The following is a 19,363-nucleotide window of genomic DNA, read 5'->3' on the forward strand; positions in this document are numbered from 1 at the left end:
GACTGGTATCGGCATTTATGTAATATTGAGATGTATGGGATGAGTTTGAAACTGTCCCTACGAGCAATTACCCCAAAACCATAAGACTAATTTTACTGGAGGCTCAGTACGAAGTATACCCCTGATTAAGATTTGTATGTAGGTTATTTGGTCCCACTATGTTTGCCAGGTAAACAAAGCTGACCTAGTTGAAGGTGTTCCCCCACTGCCTGTGAGGAGCAATGATAATGTAGCTCAAAGTCCACTGGAAGAAAACCCCCATGCAAAGGGGTGTGACAAAACCAGCTGATAACAGAGAACACGTGATTGCTCTGTGTGCACTGTTTTAGTCACTATGTCAGTGGTGTTTCAGGCTACTTTTAGGGTTGCAATTCAAACTGATAACTGCGAGATGGCTATACCTGCATGATTATATAGGACAGGCAGTTGAAATACAGCTTTCATCCACTAATATTAGGTCTCAGGGCTTTATGCATTGGTGCACTGGGTCTATGTCCTACAAACAAAAGTGATGACTATTTCATGGTAATCTATTACAAATCACTGACACTGCATAAAGAATAGAGAGATGTATGTTTACATAGCAGTTGCCAGTTTGGTGGTACTTGTCCTCAAGTTCCTCCTGACTCCAGATCCAGACCCAGTGTGTGGTGTCTATGTGAAGCCAGGGAAGTGGTTTACCCTAAAGTACTATGCATTTCTGCTCCTGCTTAAGTTGAGACAGAGGAGGAATGCTGCCAATGCTGAGAGGGCAGGGTATGGAGTGAGGTCGAGGAACTCGGCAGAGGAGATGGATCAGGCACAGAGTTTGCCCCCTGCGCAACCAAAGGTAGTGAGATAGAATATTAATTTTATTTTTATTGACTGTTTTCAAAAATAACTTGTATTGGCAAATTGATAATATTTGAATTGATTTCATTTGCCATGCTTATATAAATCAAAAAGTGTGAAGAGTATTTTTGCTTCAAACAATACTAGCCATTAAATACAGAGTTAAAATGTTTTATATTCTTTATCTGAAAAATAATTGGTTTTGACAAGATTTTAGTAGCCAGCAAATGAAAAATATTTGTAATTTCTTGTGAAAAAAGTCTGCTATAATTGTTCCAGGCAGTGGATGCTGTCTACTTCAATGGAGGAAATGGGGAAGGTTGCTATTTTGTTGGTGCTACAGCAAGACGACACAAGAACATTGTACAGACACTGTTATATATCAGGGTATGTGTGGCTTATGCACCAAAGTACAGAGTTTTTATGGGGATCTTTCCTTTCTCTGATCCTCTGTTTTATCTCGGAGGTTGTTAAATCAAAGCTGCTATAAAAGCTAGGCTGTATCACTTGCATGTACCCATCAACATTCATTTGAAGTTAAATTTACAATAAAATGATGTTATACCAGAATCAACCTGGTCTGGAAACATGTTAATGCACCAAAGAATTTCTGGGGCTGGGTTAAGTGCCATGCTAACTTTCTGTATATAGGTACAGCGCAACAAAAATATATTAATTAAGAAATAAAATTGTCCTTGTGTTCCTGTGTATCTTGAAGATTTTGGAGTTTCAATTTTTTTGTTCCAGTTTCCAGATTTAGGTCTTCTAGAACTGACCACTCTTCCAGACACTTCCCTCCAGGGTACAGAGGAAGGTACTTTTGCTGCTGGAGGATTAAAATTTGAAGCAGTGAAACCAATGCAGACATGGAACTTGACATTTGATGGGAATATGAGGTATCATCATAGTCTAGATATTATAGTTATTCTATAAAGGATACTCTGAAAAGTAAAAAAAAAAACTATAACTTACTGATGGTCTGATAACCACTTTACTTGACAATCATCGATCACTTATGTTTTAAATGTTGCAGGTGAATTATTCCTGAAATCCCCAATTAATAGTTTGCATCCCCAATCACTTTCAGAATAGTGAGAACAGGAGAAGTAAAACATGTGAAGTTCTCACTGGTCTGGACTGCTACCACAGACTACTTTGACTTTGACACAGATATGGAGAACCATGCTCTGGCTCAGGCCATAGCCAGAGAGAGGTGGACACGGACATTCTTTGATGCATTAAAAGTGTAAGTTTTCTGTTGTATCGATTTTTTAAAAAATGCTGTTATTTGTTTGAATTTAACATGCAAGGGGGAATGCTTTAAAGTGTAACTTAAATTATATTGGATTAAGTAATATAATAACTAGTATGGTATAATTGTTTGCATGCATTCACTGAGTTTTTTTAATTACTGAAACTCAGTATTACACAATAATAGTTTCTTTCTCCAAAGAGATGCTTTAAAAGATTATAATTATAATCATAGACCATTCAGTTGACATATGATAACTGTCGAGAAAAAAATGTATACAATTTTGACAATGATTTATATCACAATATTTCTAATACTTTTTTATTAGAGCTCACCAGACCCACTATGAACAGTTTGGCAGGATTAGTGGCACAGTCCACATAGAGGGGGTGGGAGAGAAACAACTTGATGTTCAGGGAGTGAGAGACCATTCATATGGTAAGATAACAAGGGGACAGGAAATTAAACACAAGCAGGGTGATAATGTTTCAACTTTTGTTTCTCTTGCACAGTGAGAATGAATCACGCAAGAGTTTTCAAAATATTATGCTCCCATTCTTCTAATTAATGGATTTCCATTTATAAGTAATAGAAAAGCCTGGATAAGAAGTATCTAACAAGATTTTGATTTCCTGGTAAATTTGACTTCACCACAGGTAATATCAGAGACTGGAAAGATCTCCACCGCTACTGCATACAGTATATTCAGCTAGAGGACGGGACAGCTGTGTGCTTTGGGCTGATTTGTTTTCCCAAAACTATGAGCAGGTGAGGAATATGTCAATAATAATAATAATAAAACTGGGAGAGTAGAGTACTCATTAGACTTTCCAAATTGACATGTTCATTTCTCCCCCATATACAGTTTACAACTTAGGTCTGCTATGATAACGTAATAAATATATCAAGTGTCTTTTTGCCATTTTAGTGGATTTCCATTCATTGATACTTCCATATTTTAGGTTACTTATTGGTTATGTGTTCCATCCTGATGGAAGGAAAGATATGGTGTCTTCCACTGATTTTGAATTCATTAAGTTTGGGCAAGATGGACATCCACCAGATGTATTTAACTGTAGATTCACTGCAGGTTAGTGACTGTGTTAAGAATGTATTCACTGTATCTAGTACGGAGTGATTAAATATCTGATTAATTTACTGTTTTAAGCTCAAAAGTTGCTTTTTTGCTTGTTTTACCATAAATGCTCTAAAAGCTTAAACTATTTGATGGCCAAAGTTTCTTTATGCTCATTAACATCATTTCATACAAAGCCTCACCTGAGCCTTCAGTATCACACTGGCTGTAATCACATTCACGTTAAATGCAATAAACCCATTACATTGTGCTAGTTCATTAGACACAATCTCAGTCATGATCAACACAATCAGCAACATCAGACAACACAGTCATATCCTGAACAGCAGTCACATCCAGGACTGTCAGCAGTCAATTCCAGGACTAACAGTAGTCAAGCCAGACACAAAAAGCAATTATGCTCAGTACAATTATCAGTGGTACTTGACAACCAGATTTTCGTGTCTTCATATCACAGCAAAGAAAACCTATGCTTTAAGATGTGAAGTGGTGGACCAGGCCCACTTCTTCATAGGAGATGGACGAGATGCTCGGATCCATGAGCGCCTGTGTAAGTTCACTGTCAATGGAGTCACTGGATGGGGAATTAGTGAGTGGGATTACAGGTGAGATAATGAATGAATGAAAAGATATGTGGTGGTATTACAAAAAAGATTGTAAATTAGTTAATATACATTCTGATTAAGTGAATGTATTTAGTCATCCATAACAATTAGAATGAGAACTATTCCTAGTCGTATGGCAGTATATCTGTTGACTAATCAATCCATATCATTACATAGAGAAAGGTCTCAGGTTGAGACTGCAATTTTAGTCAGGTGGTAATGTAAGTTCTTGTATCAGACTTATATGTAGTTCTCACTCATTCTGATTGTTTTAAATGTGTAAAAGGCAGAATGAAAGTGATTTCTTAAATAATCAAAGAGATTTCTTAACTTATCAAAGAATTTCTCTATTTTTTTCTATCCTTTATGATTTCTGCTTATGTCAATGCTGCAGTAACTTTATATTGAAGTTTGATAAGTGACTTATCTTATTATGATTCAGGCACAATGCATTTCATCCTGATCATTTCGAGTGAATGTGTGGTGGAGTATCTAAGAAAAAGTGACACTACCAGTTGCCTATTCATCAGTGTTTTTTCGAGATCTTTGACCCACTATTGCCTCTAAATACATGCACCACAAGTCCAACAAGTGACATGGAAATTGGAGATTGCAGGCATTTGTGTTGTATCCAGTTCAGATTAACGGACAGAGACTTAATAATAAAAAACGTCCCGTTTTCATTTGAGTATAAAAACTCTGGTCTCTTGCTAAAGGTACCAATGCAAATGCTTTCGATCTGTTGCATTTTTTTTTTAATTTTCAAATCATACATTTATTCGAAATCTTCATCAGTTGCCATATCAATAAATGTCACTAAGCCATTCGACTTTGATTTGTTAAATTAGAATAACGTGCACGGTTCTTATAAGAGATTGTTATTGAACTGTTTTGCAGAGTTTGTACTGATATAATGAAAAAGGAACCTTCAAATTAACTTTGCTCTATTGTTGAGAATGTTTCGTGAGCGCACATTTCCGACAAGAGGTGTTGTAGGAATTCTTCCCTCCTCAAAACGCGTGGCATTTTAAACTGTTGGTTGTGGGTGCCATGCGATAGTTTTGTTTTCAACTTTTGGAATGCTCCCTGTTTTACTTGGACAACATGCATTCCAGCAGCGCTTCCGTTTTTCCGCATCGTTTGGTAGACGTCAAAAACTTCGCACAGGCTTTCATCCACCTGAAAATATATCAACCATTTGGAATGGAAATATTTACTCAGAAGACGTGTGAATGATGGTCTATTTGTCATCTTGATACAGTTCAAGTTGAACACTTTTATGTACACAATATTTATTATGCATCATTATCCCTTGGTGTTAAGTCTAGTATATATTTTACTTGCCTTATTTTTATGACTTTGCGTCAGAATTTCACAGTCCACCTCCAAGAAGAGAACGTAATGATTGGTCCCCAGGGGACGGCCTAGAAAAAGCCCAAATATCATAAGTAAAAAAACAGGATACCCTCACAAAGAGGTATTTATACCATATTATATTGGCATTATACACCGACCCCAATTATGGTAACGATAAAATGAAATTATTTAATAAAATAAGAAAAAAACTAGTACTCGAGACTTTAAACTATGTTTAGATATGCATTGTTAGTAATAATGTTAAATCTTGTTATTTGCCTTAATTATTTCTAAGTTTTGTGGGATGTCGGCATTAGACATTGGTTTGATAATCTAACATACATAATTCATTTATTCCTCTGGAATTTTTTAACAAATAACCAATCACTTAAATCTATATAGTAGAGAAACTGTATATATACTAAATCTTACCCAACATTCTTTCAAAGACAACGCTTTCTGTCGCCGTGTAATCAATAAGTTTAATGCCTTCCCACGTCGCCTCTGCAAGTATTATGGCGTCGTAGAATACGCTCTCTGGTGTCTTCTCATTCTTAATATTTAACATCTGCCCTAGCCTGATAACAATCATACATAAATCCTCAGGTAATTTTATGGAATAAGGATTCTTAAATACCATTGAACTAGATGCCCGAAAAGTGGTGTGTCATTGTAGAGTTTAATCAAAGGAGACGCGTTTCTCAGAACTTTTAGAGGGATGTTCTTATTCCAACTCTTTTGTTTTTTAGAATGCATGCCAGGTAAGACTTAATTAAAAACAAAGAACAGGGTCACTGTATTATTTACCTATACTGAATCTCAATGACCGGGCACTGATAAAAGAAGTCGACCACTCTGACGATGTCCCCCAGCCTGTACCTGTACATCCCCCGCATGTTGGTCAGTACTAGCTCGTAGTCACGGCCTTTGACAACCTGGTGAAAGATAACAAATACTTGTAGCAAAAACAATAAAAATAAATAATGGTGATAATAATAATAATAAGTTCAAGGTTTTGCTGGGTAATTGAAATATTGCAGCAATGGCAATTTTCACAAGAAGGACATACATTAAATTAATATTCTGCAAAAAATATATTTGCATTTACTAAATAATCAAACGAAGTACTTAATATCCATTATAAAGCTCCTAAACCACAACAATCTGGGCACTAAAAATGTGTTTCTTCCAAGCACGATTTATGTACGTTATTATGTATTATGTATGTACATAATGATACGCTAAAACACACTTCAAACATGCATTGCGACTCGTTCAAAATCTCACCAGACGTATTTTAGGAAAAATAGTATTTTTTTAAGTTGAATCGTATATAATGAATATATATAATGGTTATTTAATATCTCACCTGATGCATAAGCAAAGTGTCTGGTTGTTCCTCTTCACAGTTCTCTGCTGGTATAAACTCATAGAAGTTCCACTGTGGAAGCATGACATAGGAATCATCGGCAGACATTGAAAAACCTATCATGCCCTCAGAAGCCAAATAAAGAGAGTTTCTAATTGGAAGACCTTTCGCATATTTTTCCTCTAAAAGCTTGGCATAATTTATATGACTTCCTGAGCGAATGCAACCGATTCGCTCAACAAGGGGCCATATGCGACTTACTATCCCTTCAAATCCTTTACTGAACTCTGCTCTCAGTTCCATTGCTCGCTGTGGATCCGGTGATAACCGCTGGTTCAGATCAGATCGAATGCTGTCATCAATGGAGAGGGAAGGATCTATCTGCCCCTTTTCAATGTCATCACAAATTTGTTTCCAATCCTCTTCCAGAACTTTGAAGAAGGTATAGCCCATTGAAGCCATAAAGGTATCAACCACGTTCACCTCTCGCTCTCTCGCGCCAAAGACGGCATGTATGTACATCGTTTCCCTCTCTTTGATATGTCCCAACTGAGCCGACAACGGGGTAGTTGTAAAAGGATAGCTTGCCCCTAAAAAGTTACTGATCGATCCCCTCGGCAGACCCTGCTTCCGGTCAGCGGGTGGCGAGCTGCCACGAACATAGATGACTCGCTTCAGAGCCAACATGTTCCAGTAATCTACTCCTTTGTAAAAGTAGTAACAAGCAGCATCGAAAAAGAAGCGCCCTTTATAATCCTCTAAAATAGGCAGTCTCTTGTTTCTGCCGGTGGTTCCACTCGTCATAGCGAAAAATACCACTTTTTGGGACGACAGGACATTTTCCTGGCCGTTATCTATCATATCAATGTAGGGTTCGAAGTGTGCGTAATTGGTCAGAGGGTGTGATTTGATGTACTCATTCGGAGAACTGAACGCCTTGAAGTTGTATTTCCTTCCGTAAAGGGTTTCAGCATTGCGCCTCATTACGCTGAAGAAGACATTTCTCTGTGTGTTTTGAATGTCTTTAGACATTTTTTGCAATTTTGGGAAAGATAGCTTTCCTACTATTATCATGAGGACAACAAAGAGATACTGGGTCAGGAGGCTGGTGAGCGCGTGTGATGATGACGGATTTCGCCGAGAGATGTCCAGACAAACTAAGCTGCATAGGGCTACAGTGGTGGCGCAAAGAGCTAGAAAAATATTTGCGTACAAAATCATCATTCCACTAAAAGACAAGCGTTATAAATATCACATATATATAATCACTGACACAATTTTCTAAATTATTTTCTTAGTTTTGTTTTCTTGGTATTTAAATGTAGGGAACAAGTATGCCAACTTCTTTGTGTTACAGTGACAGGTGCCTGTTGCCCCGGTATGCGATGCCACGTGATATCACGATTAAAAAGCACCCCCTTAAAGCAATAAGGTTTAAAAAAAAAACAATAGGGTTAATTAAAAATGCTCTATTTAACCAGTCTTGAGATATAAGAGGAGACATAAACAACAGCGATACAGAATTTAAATTGCAACCGCACACGCCAGCGATATATCTCTCTTTAAATAAATTATTTTTGTCAGATTTGACGTACAGGGTATGTTGTGGGATGACCTATTTTATAGGGTTGTGGGATGACCTATTCTTAGGGAAGTAGGACAGATTATTATTTGGTGGGAACAAATAATAATCTGTCCTACTTCCCTAAGTCTAGTACAAATATTGTTTAACATCCATTGCTTAAGTCAGGTACCGGTACCAGTATGTCAATGGTTTTGTGAAAATTATCATAGTAAAATAGCGAAAAACGAATGTTTCCAATCCGAAAATGATTCAGGAAAAAGAGATATATTAGCACTTCGTGAGTAAAAGAAATAATGGAAGTCAAGTTGACTTGTTACAGGAAAGAAAAGTTTGCTGAGATCTTGCATAGTCCGTGACTTACCCGTGCAGACAAAAAGCGTCAAAGACGTGGAATACAGTTCTAAAGTCTTGTGGCACAACAGAACTGCGCAGACGGCAAATATTACCCCACTTCCGAGAAATATAGTCCTCCATGATGCGTGTTTTCCTCTCACTGCCATGATAACTGCTGACAGAAGGGGGCGTTAAGTTTGTATTATATAACTAGGTCATTGCTTGAATCACAAGGATTGCATGGTGCCCCAATACGACAGGATCCTCTGTTCCCGTAAGTTTATCTGTTAAGTTTATCAATATGTGCATAAATTAAGTGGGGCAATTCCCGTATCATGCTGCGTCTTGATTCAAGTTTCGAAAAAAAAACATTATAAATTATGCAGTCTCTCAGTGGGGGATGCATAATGGGTCCACGACAAAAATTGTACATGTATTGGGTGTGGCGCTGTATAATTTTATTTTTGGCTCAGAATCTGTCAGCAAAAATATGAAATATGATAGGCTCTTCTGCTTTTTTCATGCCTGTTGAGGGCCATAACTTTGCAACAAAGGGGGCAAATATTTAAACAAAAAGATAGTGTGGATTTACAAATTAAAAATTGAAATGCCTTATTGATATCTAAAGCTCAAATGGGCATTTACCTGATTAAAAATTGTATTTCTAGGCTAGACGGTACGGGCCTGAAAAACAGTTTTTATTTCCTCGGTGATCTATACTCGGTTTGACACTGGATTATAATGGGCAAATGTATGACGGTTTATTTCAGGGTGGTTGTCCTATAAAACCAATGGGCCGTGACATTGATAGAGGGCGCCATAGTCAGAGAAAGGTGCGAAAAATTGACATTTTAGCCTTGTTATCAATATTTGGTCGGTAATAACGTAATTTTACATGTGACTTAAATCCCCAAAATCTCTGAATCAATCAACAATATTATTTTAAATAAGATAAATTATTTTGAAGGCTAAGGAACAAACATTCTCTTCATTATTATAATTGAAACATAGTCTACTTTTCTATACGATTGTGACAAATTTACTATGGTGGTGGTCTTTGGGCGATCGCATTTCTCTTTATATTGCACTGAATAAATTACAATTTTCCCTGTCCACTAAAAGGTATATTACTATCTGTCATATGAAGTCACATTTATATTGCTTTAATAAATGCCGTAATGCTGCCCATCAAATATCGTAAATAAAAAATTCTGGACCATCAAGCAACACTTTCTTTCAGTTACAAAAACTAGCTTAAAATGTATTTATTTCACACATTAAGTCTGCGAAGTGCAGGCTAAATGATGATTAAATATTTGTAGAGATATGAAAATGCAAAATAAAACCGGGAAACGTATCTATTTGTCATCTTGCGCGACGCGCATCTATCCGCTAATATAGGCCTATATGATTCCCATTACACGTGCATTTACTATTGATAAATTGGTTTATAAAACAGGTAATTGAAATATTATCAACATCAATATGTATAATCTATTAGGTGAGGTAACTTGTACAAGCATGTAACAAAACAGTTAAGATTTAATTCATAGAAAAAAGCCTTACCGTTCTAACGGGATACCAGATCCCTACACGGGCTTATTACTTCTCCGATATATTCATTTGTATACGTGAATAATTATACCAAAAAATGTTATATTTAATTTTAAAGCCCTCATCACAAAAAAATGGAAATATATCAATCAGTACATGACAGTGTATGTTTGTGAGAAGTTAGTACACCTTAACGTCATGTTACAAGGCCGGGGTTTTGAATCGGACAGTGGATCTAATCTTACAAGAGTGAAAGAAATCTCACACATGCCTTTACCTCACCCACCGTTGTTCAGACCCCTGAGACTACTGCGGCTAAACCTGCCGCAATATGTACTTTAAAAAATTAAATTGAATCTATTGATTTGCCATTGTGCAAAAGTCAAATTGTAAATTGGCAAAAAGGCTTACACTTTGCTTTATCTACTGATTAGTACAATGAACAGGTCTCAAATCATTCTTGATAAAGCTGGGGCATAAAATAGCGCGCCTATTTTTTGTTTATTACAGAACAGATATCTAACTGTTGCTCAGGCTAACTACGAAGTGTAGGAGTCAATATCATGCTATGCACAGAAAAATGTCGAAAAGCACATTGAAACGTTTGGAAATGGCAATTAAGTGTCTGTTGGTGGCTAGTTTTGACATTGCTCTTGAATTAGATTCAGAGAAATCTTTCGACTTGGCATTTTGTATAATCCTTGTTGTAAACGTTAGCTCGTTGTAAGACTGACAACCCCACTGGAAGAATAAAACATACATGACAGACATTATTTTGTATTCTCAAGCAGGCCCCGAACCCCATTCTCGTCTGCTCCAGTAAAATTTCATTTAGACATGGCATCAATAGGGCTTTGAAACCCGGTTATGAGAAAGGCAGTACTATGCATGCAGCTAATATATGGATGTGAAAGCATGCATATAAATCCAGTAACATTTGCGGACATTAATCCCTCATCCTCGATTTATTTTCTATCTCAGGGGAGGGGGGATCTAGAGGTATTTTCTGAGTCTTCCAAATTATTTTTGTTGATCCATCTTCCATTTTTGACCATATTCCGACCGAAAAAAAATTATATGCCCGTGAATGTAAACTTTAAAAATTTTGACCGTCTTCCAGAAGACAAAAGACTGCTTTCATCCGCCCTTTATCTATTCTTGTTGCCGAAAAAAATTATCGTAAAACACCGTCTGGCGAAGCAGTGGTACGCCCTATATTTTCAATCGCACAACATATGAGTCAAGCTGTTACGCTCGGTATAGACCCTGGTATCACAGGGGCCTCTAAAATAGTATAGAAAGAGAAAACAAAACGTGTGACAATTATAAAATTAATTTATCTATTTATTTTAGAATTTTAACGAGCGAAACTTGGGTAATAGACGCACTTACTCTACAATGATTCCGAGCTCTTTAGCAAAATCTTCGTCCTGGAAGAATGTGACATGTTCATTGCTGATAAACTTATTAGTACATAAAATGAGTCGATGAACTATCTACGTGTCTGCTTCATAAATTTGCCTCACAGCTTTTAATTGTTTTGATTTTTTCTACTGTTACATCATGATGCTCGATCTTATTGCGTTAGTTCCTATCAGTCAATAAATTGAAGTAAAGTGACTAAACCTATTAAGTGTGATTACATACGAAAGAATATTAAAATTAGTAATTATAATTAAAATTTGAGAGGATTTTGATGGATTTGTCTTACATGCTCCTTTCTGGCCCTTTCAATACGGCCCTCTATTATTTCCCACAACTCTATGCCGCACACGTCCAAGGTGGTGACCAAGTCAAAAAACTCTCTTGGGCTTTTTGTTTGCTCGGCATAAGACAATTTTTCTACATCAGTGAAATGAACTTTCCGCGGCACACTAGGGATAAAACGATAAAAATATAACAGAACGTTTTCTCATTCTTTAGTTTTGGGATGAATTCTGCGCGCGTGCCTCCAGACACCAGCTACCTTTGTTTATATTAAATGTGGTTATGTAAGAAACGTTAAAGTTTTTATTAGTGGATATAACATTGATAAATATTTTGATTGAAACACAGGTTACTTACCAGACTTCATTGGCATCATCGGTCTGAATAAGAAAAGTATCAAATGTATGTAATTGTTTTTAAAAGCTATACAAGTTAAATTTTAATTAATAAGTGGGTCAAAATGAAAAAAAAATGACATGTAGGCTTATATTAGACCTTCTCTATGCTTGCTGGAAATGGAGGGAAATGTCATCACATTCTATATACTTAGTTCCCATTCAGTCGCTTTTGTTGTCAAATCTGAAACGTATTTATTTGACTTTTGTATGCTTACCTTAGAATCGATGTTCCTGTGCTTGATAAATTCACTGCAGCATTGAACTGCAAAAAACGCTAGGTAAGAGAGAACAAACATTGTCAACAAATCCGTTACTCTTTTAGCAAAAAAAATTGCCAAAGCAACCATTTCGTTGTTAAGACACTGACGTCATAAAGCTCTTGAAAGATGTCACAAGAGAATGTCGACAATACACGTCATGACGTCAAATTGTAATAGGGCTCAGATAGGAACTAAAACTCATATAAGCTTTGTCCAAAAAAGTAAACTAGACATCCCTTTGTGTCAAAATGGGCTATATTCTGAGCAAATATACAGACACTAAATAGCACAAAATATTGATTGCAATAAGTTAAACATACTAGCATGAATGTCAAAATTGATAGAATCAGTGGCTTGATAAAACATCACTTCAGATTCATCGTCGATACGGCTATTTATCGGTCAAGGAATTATCAACATCCCTCCTCTTCCCATAGTGATGAGTTTTGTGGAAGTGGTGTATCACGGGGATATTTACCTGCATGGTGGAAGACGCACATGAAGTTGTTTTTTTTTAAGTACTGTATTTCAACAACAAACGGATTTTCGTCATATCTGCTTGTGTGCTGCACGTGAACATTCGTGAACAGTTTCAGCCACAACCTCTCAACTGAAATGAGTGATACCTGTTGTGATTTGCATGACAATAAGAAGCTCATCGCTGTGCGAGCTGTCGTCCAGAATACTCACTTGGCAGTTGAACTCAGTTGGATGAAGACGCAACAGTATGTGTAGTGCTGCAGCATGCTTCAGGTCGGGTTTTTATAAGAGGTTGAAGCAAATACATCGTTTTGTAAGTATCACTACTTCTTCAACGGCCTCTGCCATTAAAAACTAAAGGCGCAGACGAATTTACGGCAAATATTCATAACACGACCTTTATATTTATAATATTTTGACCATCTTTACTACAATGTCACTCAGAATATCAGAATGTCATTGTGTTGGTTTTGATTATAAAGCTTTGGGACTGCAGGTACACAGAAGAAATGATACTCTCAGCTGATCTTTGATGAAAACTTACGTTTGCACGAATTTTTTACGTCTGCACATTTAGTTCTGTTTGAACGTGTTTTTAGGCCCTACAAGATTTAAAGAGCATTTATGACCTAATTAAGAATGTTTTAATTTAGATGCAAGTATTTCACAAAGAACACCGACTCATTAAGATAATAATGCTTGTCAGAGTTGTGAGCTATTGATCCTAGGATCAGTGTAGGCCTACTCCTTCAACGTGTACTCCAATTTCATGTTTAAATTTTATCAACGATTCAAACGTCTGAAGGTTATCATGGTAGTTCAAAAAACTTTTAATTTAGATAAACTTAAAGCTAATTTTGATCTCTTTCAGATTTCATTCCTTTTTACTATTAGTTTTAAATCAGTCTTTTATAAAATTCAATTAGTTTTGTTTATTTTTTAATGTATAATGTTTGAAAGCAGCACTGAGATCTTTGTGCGGCGCAGTTTATCGTCATCATCATTATAATTATTATACAGGCGCAAGATTACATATAGCCTTGATAGTTCTCATATATGTTTCAGGAGAGACATGGGCCATCCGCTTTTGCTTAAGATTGACAGGCTCTTGAAGACCTTTTTGTAAGATAAGTATGCTTTATGTTATGCAACACGTGCACATACACTCACATGTCAATTATTCATTATACAGAGTCTTTTACGCTTCTCTGAAATACGCCAGACTTATAGCCCCTCCCTGCAATGCGTGATACATACTGTTTATAGATGTTTGAACACTCAGAAGAAAGTGCAATTTATACGGTGCAAACGGCCGAAGTAATAACTTCCACAAGTGGAAGTTTTTGTTTTCGGCGCTTTTAGTAAGATATCTCATTATGTAATATCATTAACTCAATACAGGCCATACAATTTGGCATAACGCAAACTCGATCTCAGCCTTTTTTTTTTTTTTTGCTGCTAGCTGAGCCTGAGCTTCGAGTAAACCAATGAACACGCACATCATTTGAATCATCAGCGTCCTTTCTTCTGTTATATATTAAAATGTTATATTTTAGTATTAAAAATGCATGTGTCTTATGTTAAGAGTATGTTCGTTTAATAAAGAATGTATACGTTTTCTCATTTCAGAAGCCCGCCGTACCGTGCAACGTGCGCTTCCAAGCAATGTAGCAATTTGGTTCACAATCAGGAATTCGTCGTACTTACATGGATCAATTGTATTAAAATTGAATAAATGCTTTTATAATTCCGTGTTTTTTGCTTTGATTTTTGAAATAAGGACGATAAAGATAGTGGTTATAATAAGGAAAATGAATTGCATTACATAGATTTCATAAGTACCAAATAATGGAATTTTAGCATTTAAAATGTCTTAACCCGCTGAAAATTGAATCTAAAAGATTTACAATTATATAAACACATTTACTATCTTGCTTTTTGAAATTTTGTTCCAAATTTGTCGTGTACCAAGCTAGTCTTTCTATCCCATGGAACGAAGGCGTTCATCCTCTTGGATATCATTTCCTCATATTTCTTGATATACCTTTTTTGTACCGCAAACCTTATATTTGACAAACAAACTTTTTATACCTAGATTTCAAATTTGAAAGAATGAATAAAGTAAAAATTCTTTAGCAACACTAGGACCACGTTTTTTAAATGGGATCAGTTGAAGTTTGCCAACGGATGAGGCTCATATATATTCAGATGGTATAAGATTGATAGAATTTTGCAGTCTCTCTTCTCTTCAAAAATTGGATTTAATTAAAATATCTTAGATTTCCAATTCCCTCGTTTACGTCTTATTTGACTTGTTTGAATTCAGATTGTCCTAAATGTGTAGTCAATAACGTTCCATTTTCATTTAATTGTGGAATAAAATATTTTAAGATCAAATTATATAATGTCTCATTGTCTGCCAAAAGTTCAAATCCCTTCCTAAAAAATTGCCAACATCTTCATTTTTGAAAAATGTTCTCTTTGGTATGTGGCCCTGCATTTTAATATAGGGAGTTTCATTATATTTTGTTTGTCTTTTTTTTAAAATTATCGTTGAAATTATCATTTTTAATTTGACTGTTTTTGTAATGTTCTTTTGTGATTTTGCTTGGCATTTCTTATTTGGAATGGATTCACCCCACCTGTCACCCCTCAATTGGAATGGACTCGCCCCACCTGCCACCCCTCAATTGGAATGGACTCATCCCACCTGCCACCCCTTAATTGGAATGGACTCGCTCCACCTGCCACCCCTCAAATGCAATGGACTCGCCCCACCTGTCACCCCTGAAATGGAATGGACTCGCCCCACCTGCCACCCCTCAATTGAAATGGACTCATCCCACCTGCCACCCCTCAATTGGAATGGACTCGCTCCACCTGCCACCCCTCAAATGCAATGGACTCTCCCCACCTGCCATCCCTTAAATGGAATCGCCCCACCTGTCACCCCTTTATTAGAATGGACTCGCCCCACCTGCCACCCCTTAAATGGAATGGACTCGCCCCACCTGTCACCCCTTTATTAGAATGGACTCGCCCCACCTGCCACCCCTTAAATGGAATGGACTCGCCCCACCTGTCACCCCTTTATTAGAATGGACTCGCCCCACCTGCCACCCCTTAAATGGAATGGACTCGTCCCACCCCTCCAATGGAATGGGCTCGCCCCACCTGCCACCCCTCAAATGGAATGGTCTCGCCCCACCTGCCACCCCTCAATTGGAACGGATTTGCCCCACCTGTTCCCATTCGATCAATTTCAATCAATGTTAATAAAACAAAGTTGTGTTAATGTGCTGTTTATTATAGAAAAGTTGAATTACATTAAATAAATACAAACACTTAAGAATTCTCGCACTTTTAGAATATATCTATTGAGGAAATGGACTGAAACGAGTACAACAATTGTTTTTTTTTTTTTTTACTTTAAGAAAATTAGAAAATTGTGACTTTTTTTGGTCATTTGACTGTGCATGCTTTATTTTCAATATCACTCTTTCGGGTAGCTTTCGAACTTAATGCCTTTTCTTTTTGTACTGGAATGTCAATACAAGTATTTATGCTGTTCATTTACAGAGACCATTTCTTAAAATGGTACCAACTAAATAAAAACTCAGAAAAATGATATGTCAGTTTTTTAAAGACAACTAAATAACCAAGTATTGCATAAAGTGTATAAATATAATAGTGTTAAGAACAGGACTAGGAAAGATAAACTTTTTTGCTAATGGAAATGATTCCTCTGAAATTTGGCGTATCCAAAAATGATTAATACGGTAATGGCTGGCCATTTCAACCGGAAAAATGTGAATTTTACAGATACTGTATTTATTTTAGTAATACATTTAAAAGCACCTAATAGTTCTATTCTATACAGCATAACCACCAAAATGCTACATATAAATGTAAATGTATTTTTTATGATTCCAAGATTATGTTTCTGAAAAATTGATAATTTTTCCCGGTTGCAATTGAACTAGCTAATAACGTATATATTCACATTTTGTGACAAGTTACTCTTCATCTTTTTACTGTAAAATCGATATGAAGGCATTTTTGTGTTAATTTACAGTTTACAAACCTTAACGACATCTAAAGAGGCAAATACATTTCAACTTTAGCACATTATTGATTCTAAACATAATCATAATATAACTTTCATTCCTGTCTTTAAGATCAAATCGAAAACAACCAAAAAAAAGCATTTATTTTTATATATTGCTCGGTATTCACAAGTGCCAGATAAAAGCACTAATAACGAAAATTTACTTCTATTATATATGATAGCAAATGATACGGTAGCTGATCGAACCAATAAACACTCAACTCGCAACATTGTTCAGTTGCTCTTCAAGTTTAAAAGTTGCAATAGACAAACATTTTCATGTACATTATGGCATTTTAAATACTTAAATGATTATACAATTACATAATTAAATAAAATCGGAGAGCAACTGAATTGGTTTCATATAGAATTAAATACATCCGAACTTGTTCCAAGGTATTGTTTTAAAAACTCTATGATCAATCCATTGGGTATGATAGAGAATAAAAAATAACAGTCCAATTCTGAGTGTAATTTGATAAGGAAACACAATCGATCTTAGAAAACGTTTTCAAATGTGTTAAAATCAAATGAGTAGGCCTAAAATGTTGTGCAGTCTCTGTGTAAGTATGTGCGTGCGTGTCTGTGTCCATTTCCAGCTTAAGACCAGGGAAGCTTCTGCCAGACGCATGTGCATTTTGCAGGATCTCGGCAAAGGAATAGGCAGTTCTGAAATATCAAAATAACGTTTTAATAACGATAGAAATGATATCGCAACGTAATAAAATTTTTGAACTAAGATTAAATTTGCCCAAGGTGAAAAGACTTGCGCTTAACTTTAAAATTGGCATCGAGGCTAACTGAATACCAAACTGAAAAAAAGCATGACTGACAAAGGGTATGTCGTTCAAGATAAAACGTCTCGATATGTCACAAGAAATTTCAATAAATGTTGTACGTCAATTTCTAGTATAAGTTACGAGGATATTGGCAAGGTAATATACAAATAATACTATTTGAAAGTGTTCTTAAACTAAAGACGCAAACGATCGGAGCAATTCCTCCAAAAGACGGATTACCACAGTACTGATAAAGGCAAAGCATAATTAGGGTCTAGAAGGCTAATGATCTAATGCATATTCAAGCTTTCTCGTGAACGGCAAATTTAATTTAATGAACTGTAAAACAGCCTGCTTTTTTATTTGTATAAAAATAGGTAACTATACACACCGAAAATGTCCAATGCTTATCAAGAAATTTTTGTCACCACGAAAAAATTTCAAAAGTTCTCTCATACCCGGTATTTGCTTCAGTTTCAAACAGTAAAAACATTTTTCCTAAAATCATATGATGTAATACGGACCCGTTTAAAGATCCATGAGGATCATAAGAATATAAAAAATATATATATATTAAAGAAGCGTTTTAGAGATACAAAATGCATTTAGATGGAATCACCAGTTGAACTGACGACCAGATTAGAGCCGTAACATGCTCACAGTGAGTGACAGTGTTTTTCGAGATTTTTAGAGATTATCATCATTCAAGTTTTGAAGTAAAATACCAAGGCAATCGAAGTTTAGAACACATAAAATCAAAGGATATTATTACATGGCAATTTGAACTCGTTAACGCAAGAAAGAAGTTGTAAGAAACATCCTTGGTACAAACACATGCAAGCATATAAATGTGAAAAGTTACGTTTTATGTGCTTAATTCAATAATGTGGGACGTACAGGTATTGTCAGAGTAATAAACATACTTCTCCCTTCTGACTATGATGTGACATTAAATGACAAAGATCCTATGTAACCCATTCCACTAACTTTAGATTTAAAGCAAACTTCTGATAAACACTTTGGTGCAAGCTATTTCAAAGACAAAGAGGACACGCATTTCCATTTTTCTGACAATAACCGTGCAAACCATACTATAGAATTAGACTGGACTTTTTCCGCATTTATATGCTTGTAGAATCATTTTACTCACAAGACATATTTGGTTCAACCTAAGAATATTCACACACGCCTGGCACTAACTTCAGCGCTGAATGAAATGTTCGGCTCTGCGACTTCACCACACCTGTCCTGCGTCCTCTTCTAACAGTCTCCAGCTGTCAAATGACACGTCAAGAAGATAGTTCGCACTGCGCTGGGCGACTTATTGTTATGCAAATTACAACCGGAGAGGCCAATTTTGATTGGGGGAGTGGCTGCTAAAACCGTTCTCAAAGAACGGCGAATCTATAAGATCTTACAGATTAAATTATGAAATCAAAGTTTAGGGAACTCTTGACTGATACAGAACATTTATCCATTCGTTCACGTGTCTTAAAATCCTTCATTGCAGAATGCACGAAGACCTAATACTATGCCCAGTTACCACTATCGGCTATTGGTTTGAAGTTCGCTCACCTGCCTTTTATCATGCTAATACATTGATTCGACTCGATATAAAAAGCTGCTCAGTTACTTCACGGTCAAACAAAA

General features: G+C 36.1%; 3 protein-coding genes across 5 annotated transcripts; 1 reads left to right on the top strand and 2 right to left on the bottom strand.

Moving 5' to 3' along the window:
* The first annotated feature begins 78 nt into the window (after positions 1 to 78).
* Positions 79 to 4,613, top strand: LOC106180635 (uncharacterized). Of its 2 annotated transcripts, XM_013564666.3 has the most exons (9): positions 79 to 829; positions 1,111 to 1,218; positions 1,579 to 1,727; positions 1,919 to 2,077; positions 2,412 to 2,521; positions 2,740 to 2,851; positions 3,046 to 3,173; positions 3,637 to 3,784; positions 4,227 to 4,613. In XM_013564666.3, exons 1-9 carry the CDS (start codon positions 569 to 571, stop codon positions 4,258 to 4,260), a joined length of 1,209 nt encoding a protein of 402 aa, XP_013420120.2. In that variant the 5' UTR covers positions 79 to 568; the 3' UTR covers positions 4,261 to 4,613. The 2 variants fall into 2 exon arrangements, with proteins under 2 accessions (XP_013420120.2, XP_086864790.1); XM_087008664.1 differs by lacking the exons at positions 3,637 to 3,784; positions 4,227 to 4,613 and adding an exon at positions 3,434 to 3,588.
* LOC106180637 (uncharacterized) lies at positions 4,523 to 8,737 on the bottom strand. Its single transcript, XM_024074492.2, has 6 exons — positions 8,456 to 8,737; positions 6,510 to 7,702; positions 5,948 to 6,075; positions 5,573 to 5,718; positions 5,129 to 5,208; positions 4,523 to 4,963 (listed from the first exon to the last, which is right to left on the bottom strand). Exons 1-6 carry the CDS (start codon positions 8,592 to 8,594, stop codon positions 4,718 to 4,720), a joined length of 1,932 nt encoding a protein of 643 aa, XP_023930260.2. The 5' UTR covers positions 8,595 to 8,737; the 3' UTR covers positions 4,523 to 4,717.
* A 2,617-nt stretch (positions 8,738 to 11,354) lies between these two features.
* Positions 11,355 to 12,960, bottom strand: LOC106180642 (uncharacterized). 2 transcript variants are annotated; one of them, XM_087008802.1, is made up of 5 exons: positions 12,825 to 12,960; positions 12,302 to 12,360; positions 12,046 to 12,068; positions 11,693 to 11,855; positions 11,355 to 11,411 (listed from the first exon to the last, which is right to left on the bottom strand). In XM_087008802.1, the coding sequence occupies exons 1-5, from the start codon at positions 12,844 to 12,846 to the stop codon at positions 11,370 to 11,372; spliced, it is 309 nt and encodes a 102-aa protein (XP_086864928.1). In that variant the 5' UTR covers positions 12,847 to 12,960; the 3' UTR covers positions 11,355 to 11,369. The 2 variants fall into 2 exon arrangements, with proteins under 2 accessions (XP_086864928.1, XP_086864934.1); XM_087008808.1 differs by lacking the exon at positions 12,825 to 12,960 and adding an exon at positions 12,667 to 12,807.
* Between the last annotated feature and the right edge of the window lie 6,403 nt (positions 12,961 to 19,363).

The sequence above is a fragment of the Lingula anatina genome, chromosome 1 (genome assembly GCF_051362555.1).
Source record: "Lingula anatina isolate TDL-2025a chromosome 1, LinAna3.0, whole genome shotgun sequence".
Classification (NCBI taxonomy): Eukaryota; Metazoa; Brachiopoda; class Lingulata; order Lingulida; family Lingulidae; genus Lingula; species Lingula anatina.

What these genes read in the sequence shown, in the direction of transcription:
- LOC106180635 (XM_013564666.3), top strand. Translation starts at nt 569, where the DNA reads ATGTATGTTTACATAGCAGTTGCCAGTTTGGTGGTACTTGTCCTCAAG. An exon ending in TTTCCCAAAACTATGAGCAG is followed by an intron (nt 2,852 to 3,045) that starts GTGAGGAATATG and finishes TCCATATTTTAG; the next exon opens with GTTACTTATTGGTTATGTGT. An exon ending in ATTAGTGAGTGGGATTACAG is followed by an intron (nt 3,785 to 4,226) that starts GTGAGATAATGA and finishes ATTATGATTCAG; the next exon opens with GCACAATGCATTTCATCCTG.
- LOC106180637 (XM_024074492.2), bottom strand. Translation starts at nt 8,594, where the DNA reads ATGGCAGTGAGAGGAAAACACGCATCATGGAGGACTATATTTCTCGGA. An exon ending in TGTCTTTGAAAGAATGTTGG is followed by an intron (nt 5,209 to 5,572) that starts GTAAGATTTAGT and finishes GGCTTTTTCTAG; the next exon opens with GCCGTCCCCTGGGGACCAAT. An exon ending in CGCAAAGTCATAAAAATAAG is followed by an intron (nt 4,964 to 5,128) that starts GCAAGTAAAATA and finishes ATATATTTTCAG; the next exon opens with GTGGATGAAAGCCTGTGCGA.
- LOC106180642 (XM_087008808.1), bottom strand. Translation starts at nt 12,712, where the DNA reads ATGTTTTATCAAGCCACTGATTCTATCAATTTTGACATTCATGCTA. An exon ending in CAATTTTGACATTCATGCTA is followed by an intron (nt 12,361 to 12,666) that starts GTATGTTTAACT and finishes TCTCTTACCTAG; the next exon opens with CGTTTTTTGCAGTTCAATGC. An exon ending in ACAGGAACATCGATTCTAAG is followed by an intron (nt 12,069 to 12,301) that starts GTAAGCATACAA and finishes TTTCTTATTCAG; the next exon opens with ACCGATGATGCCAATGAAGT.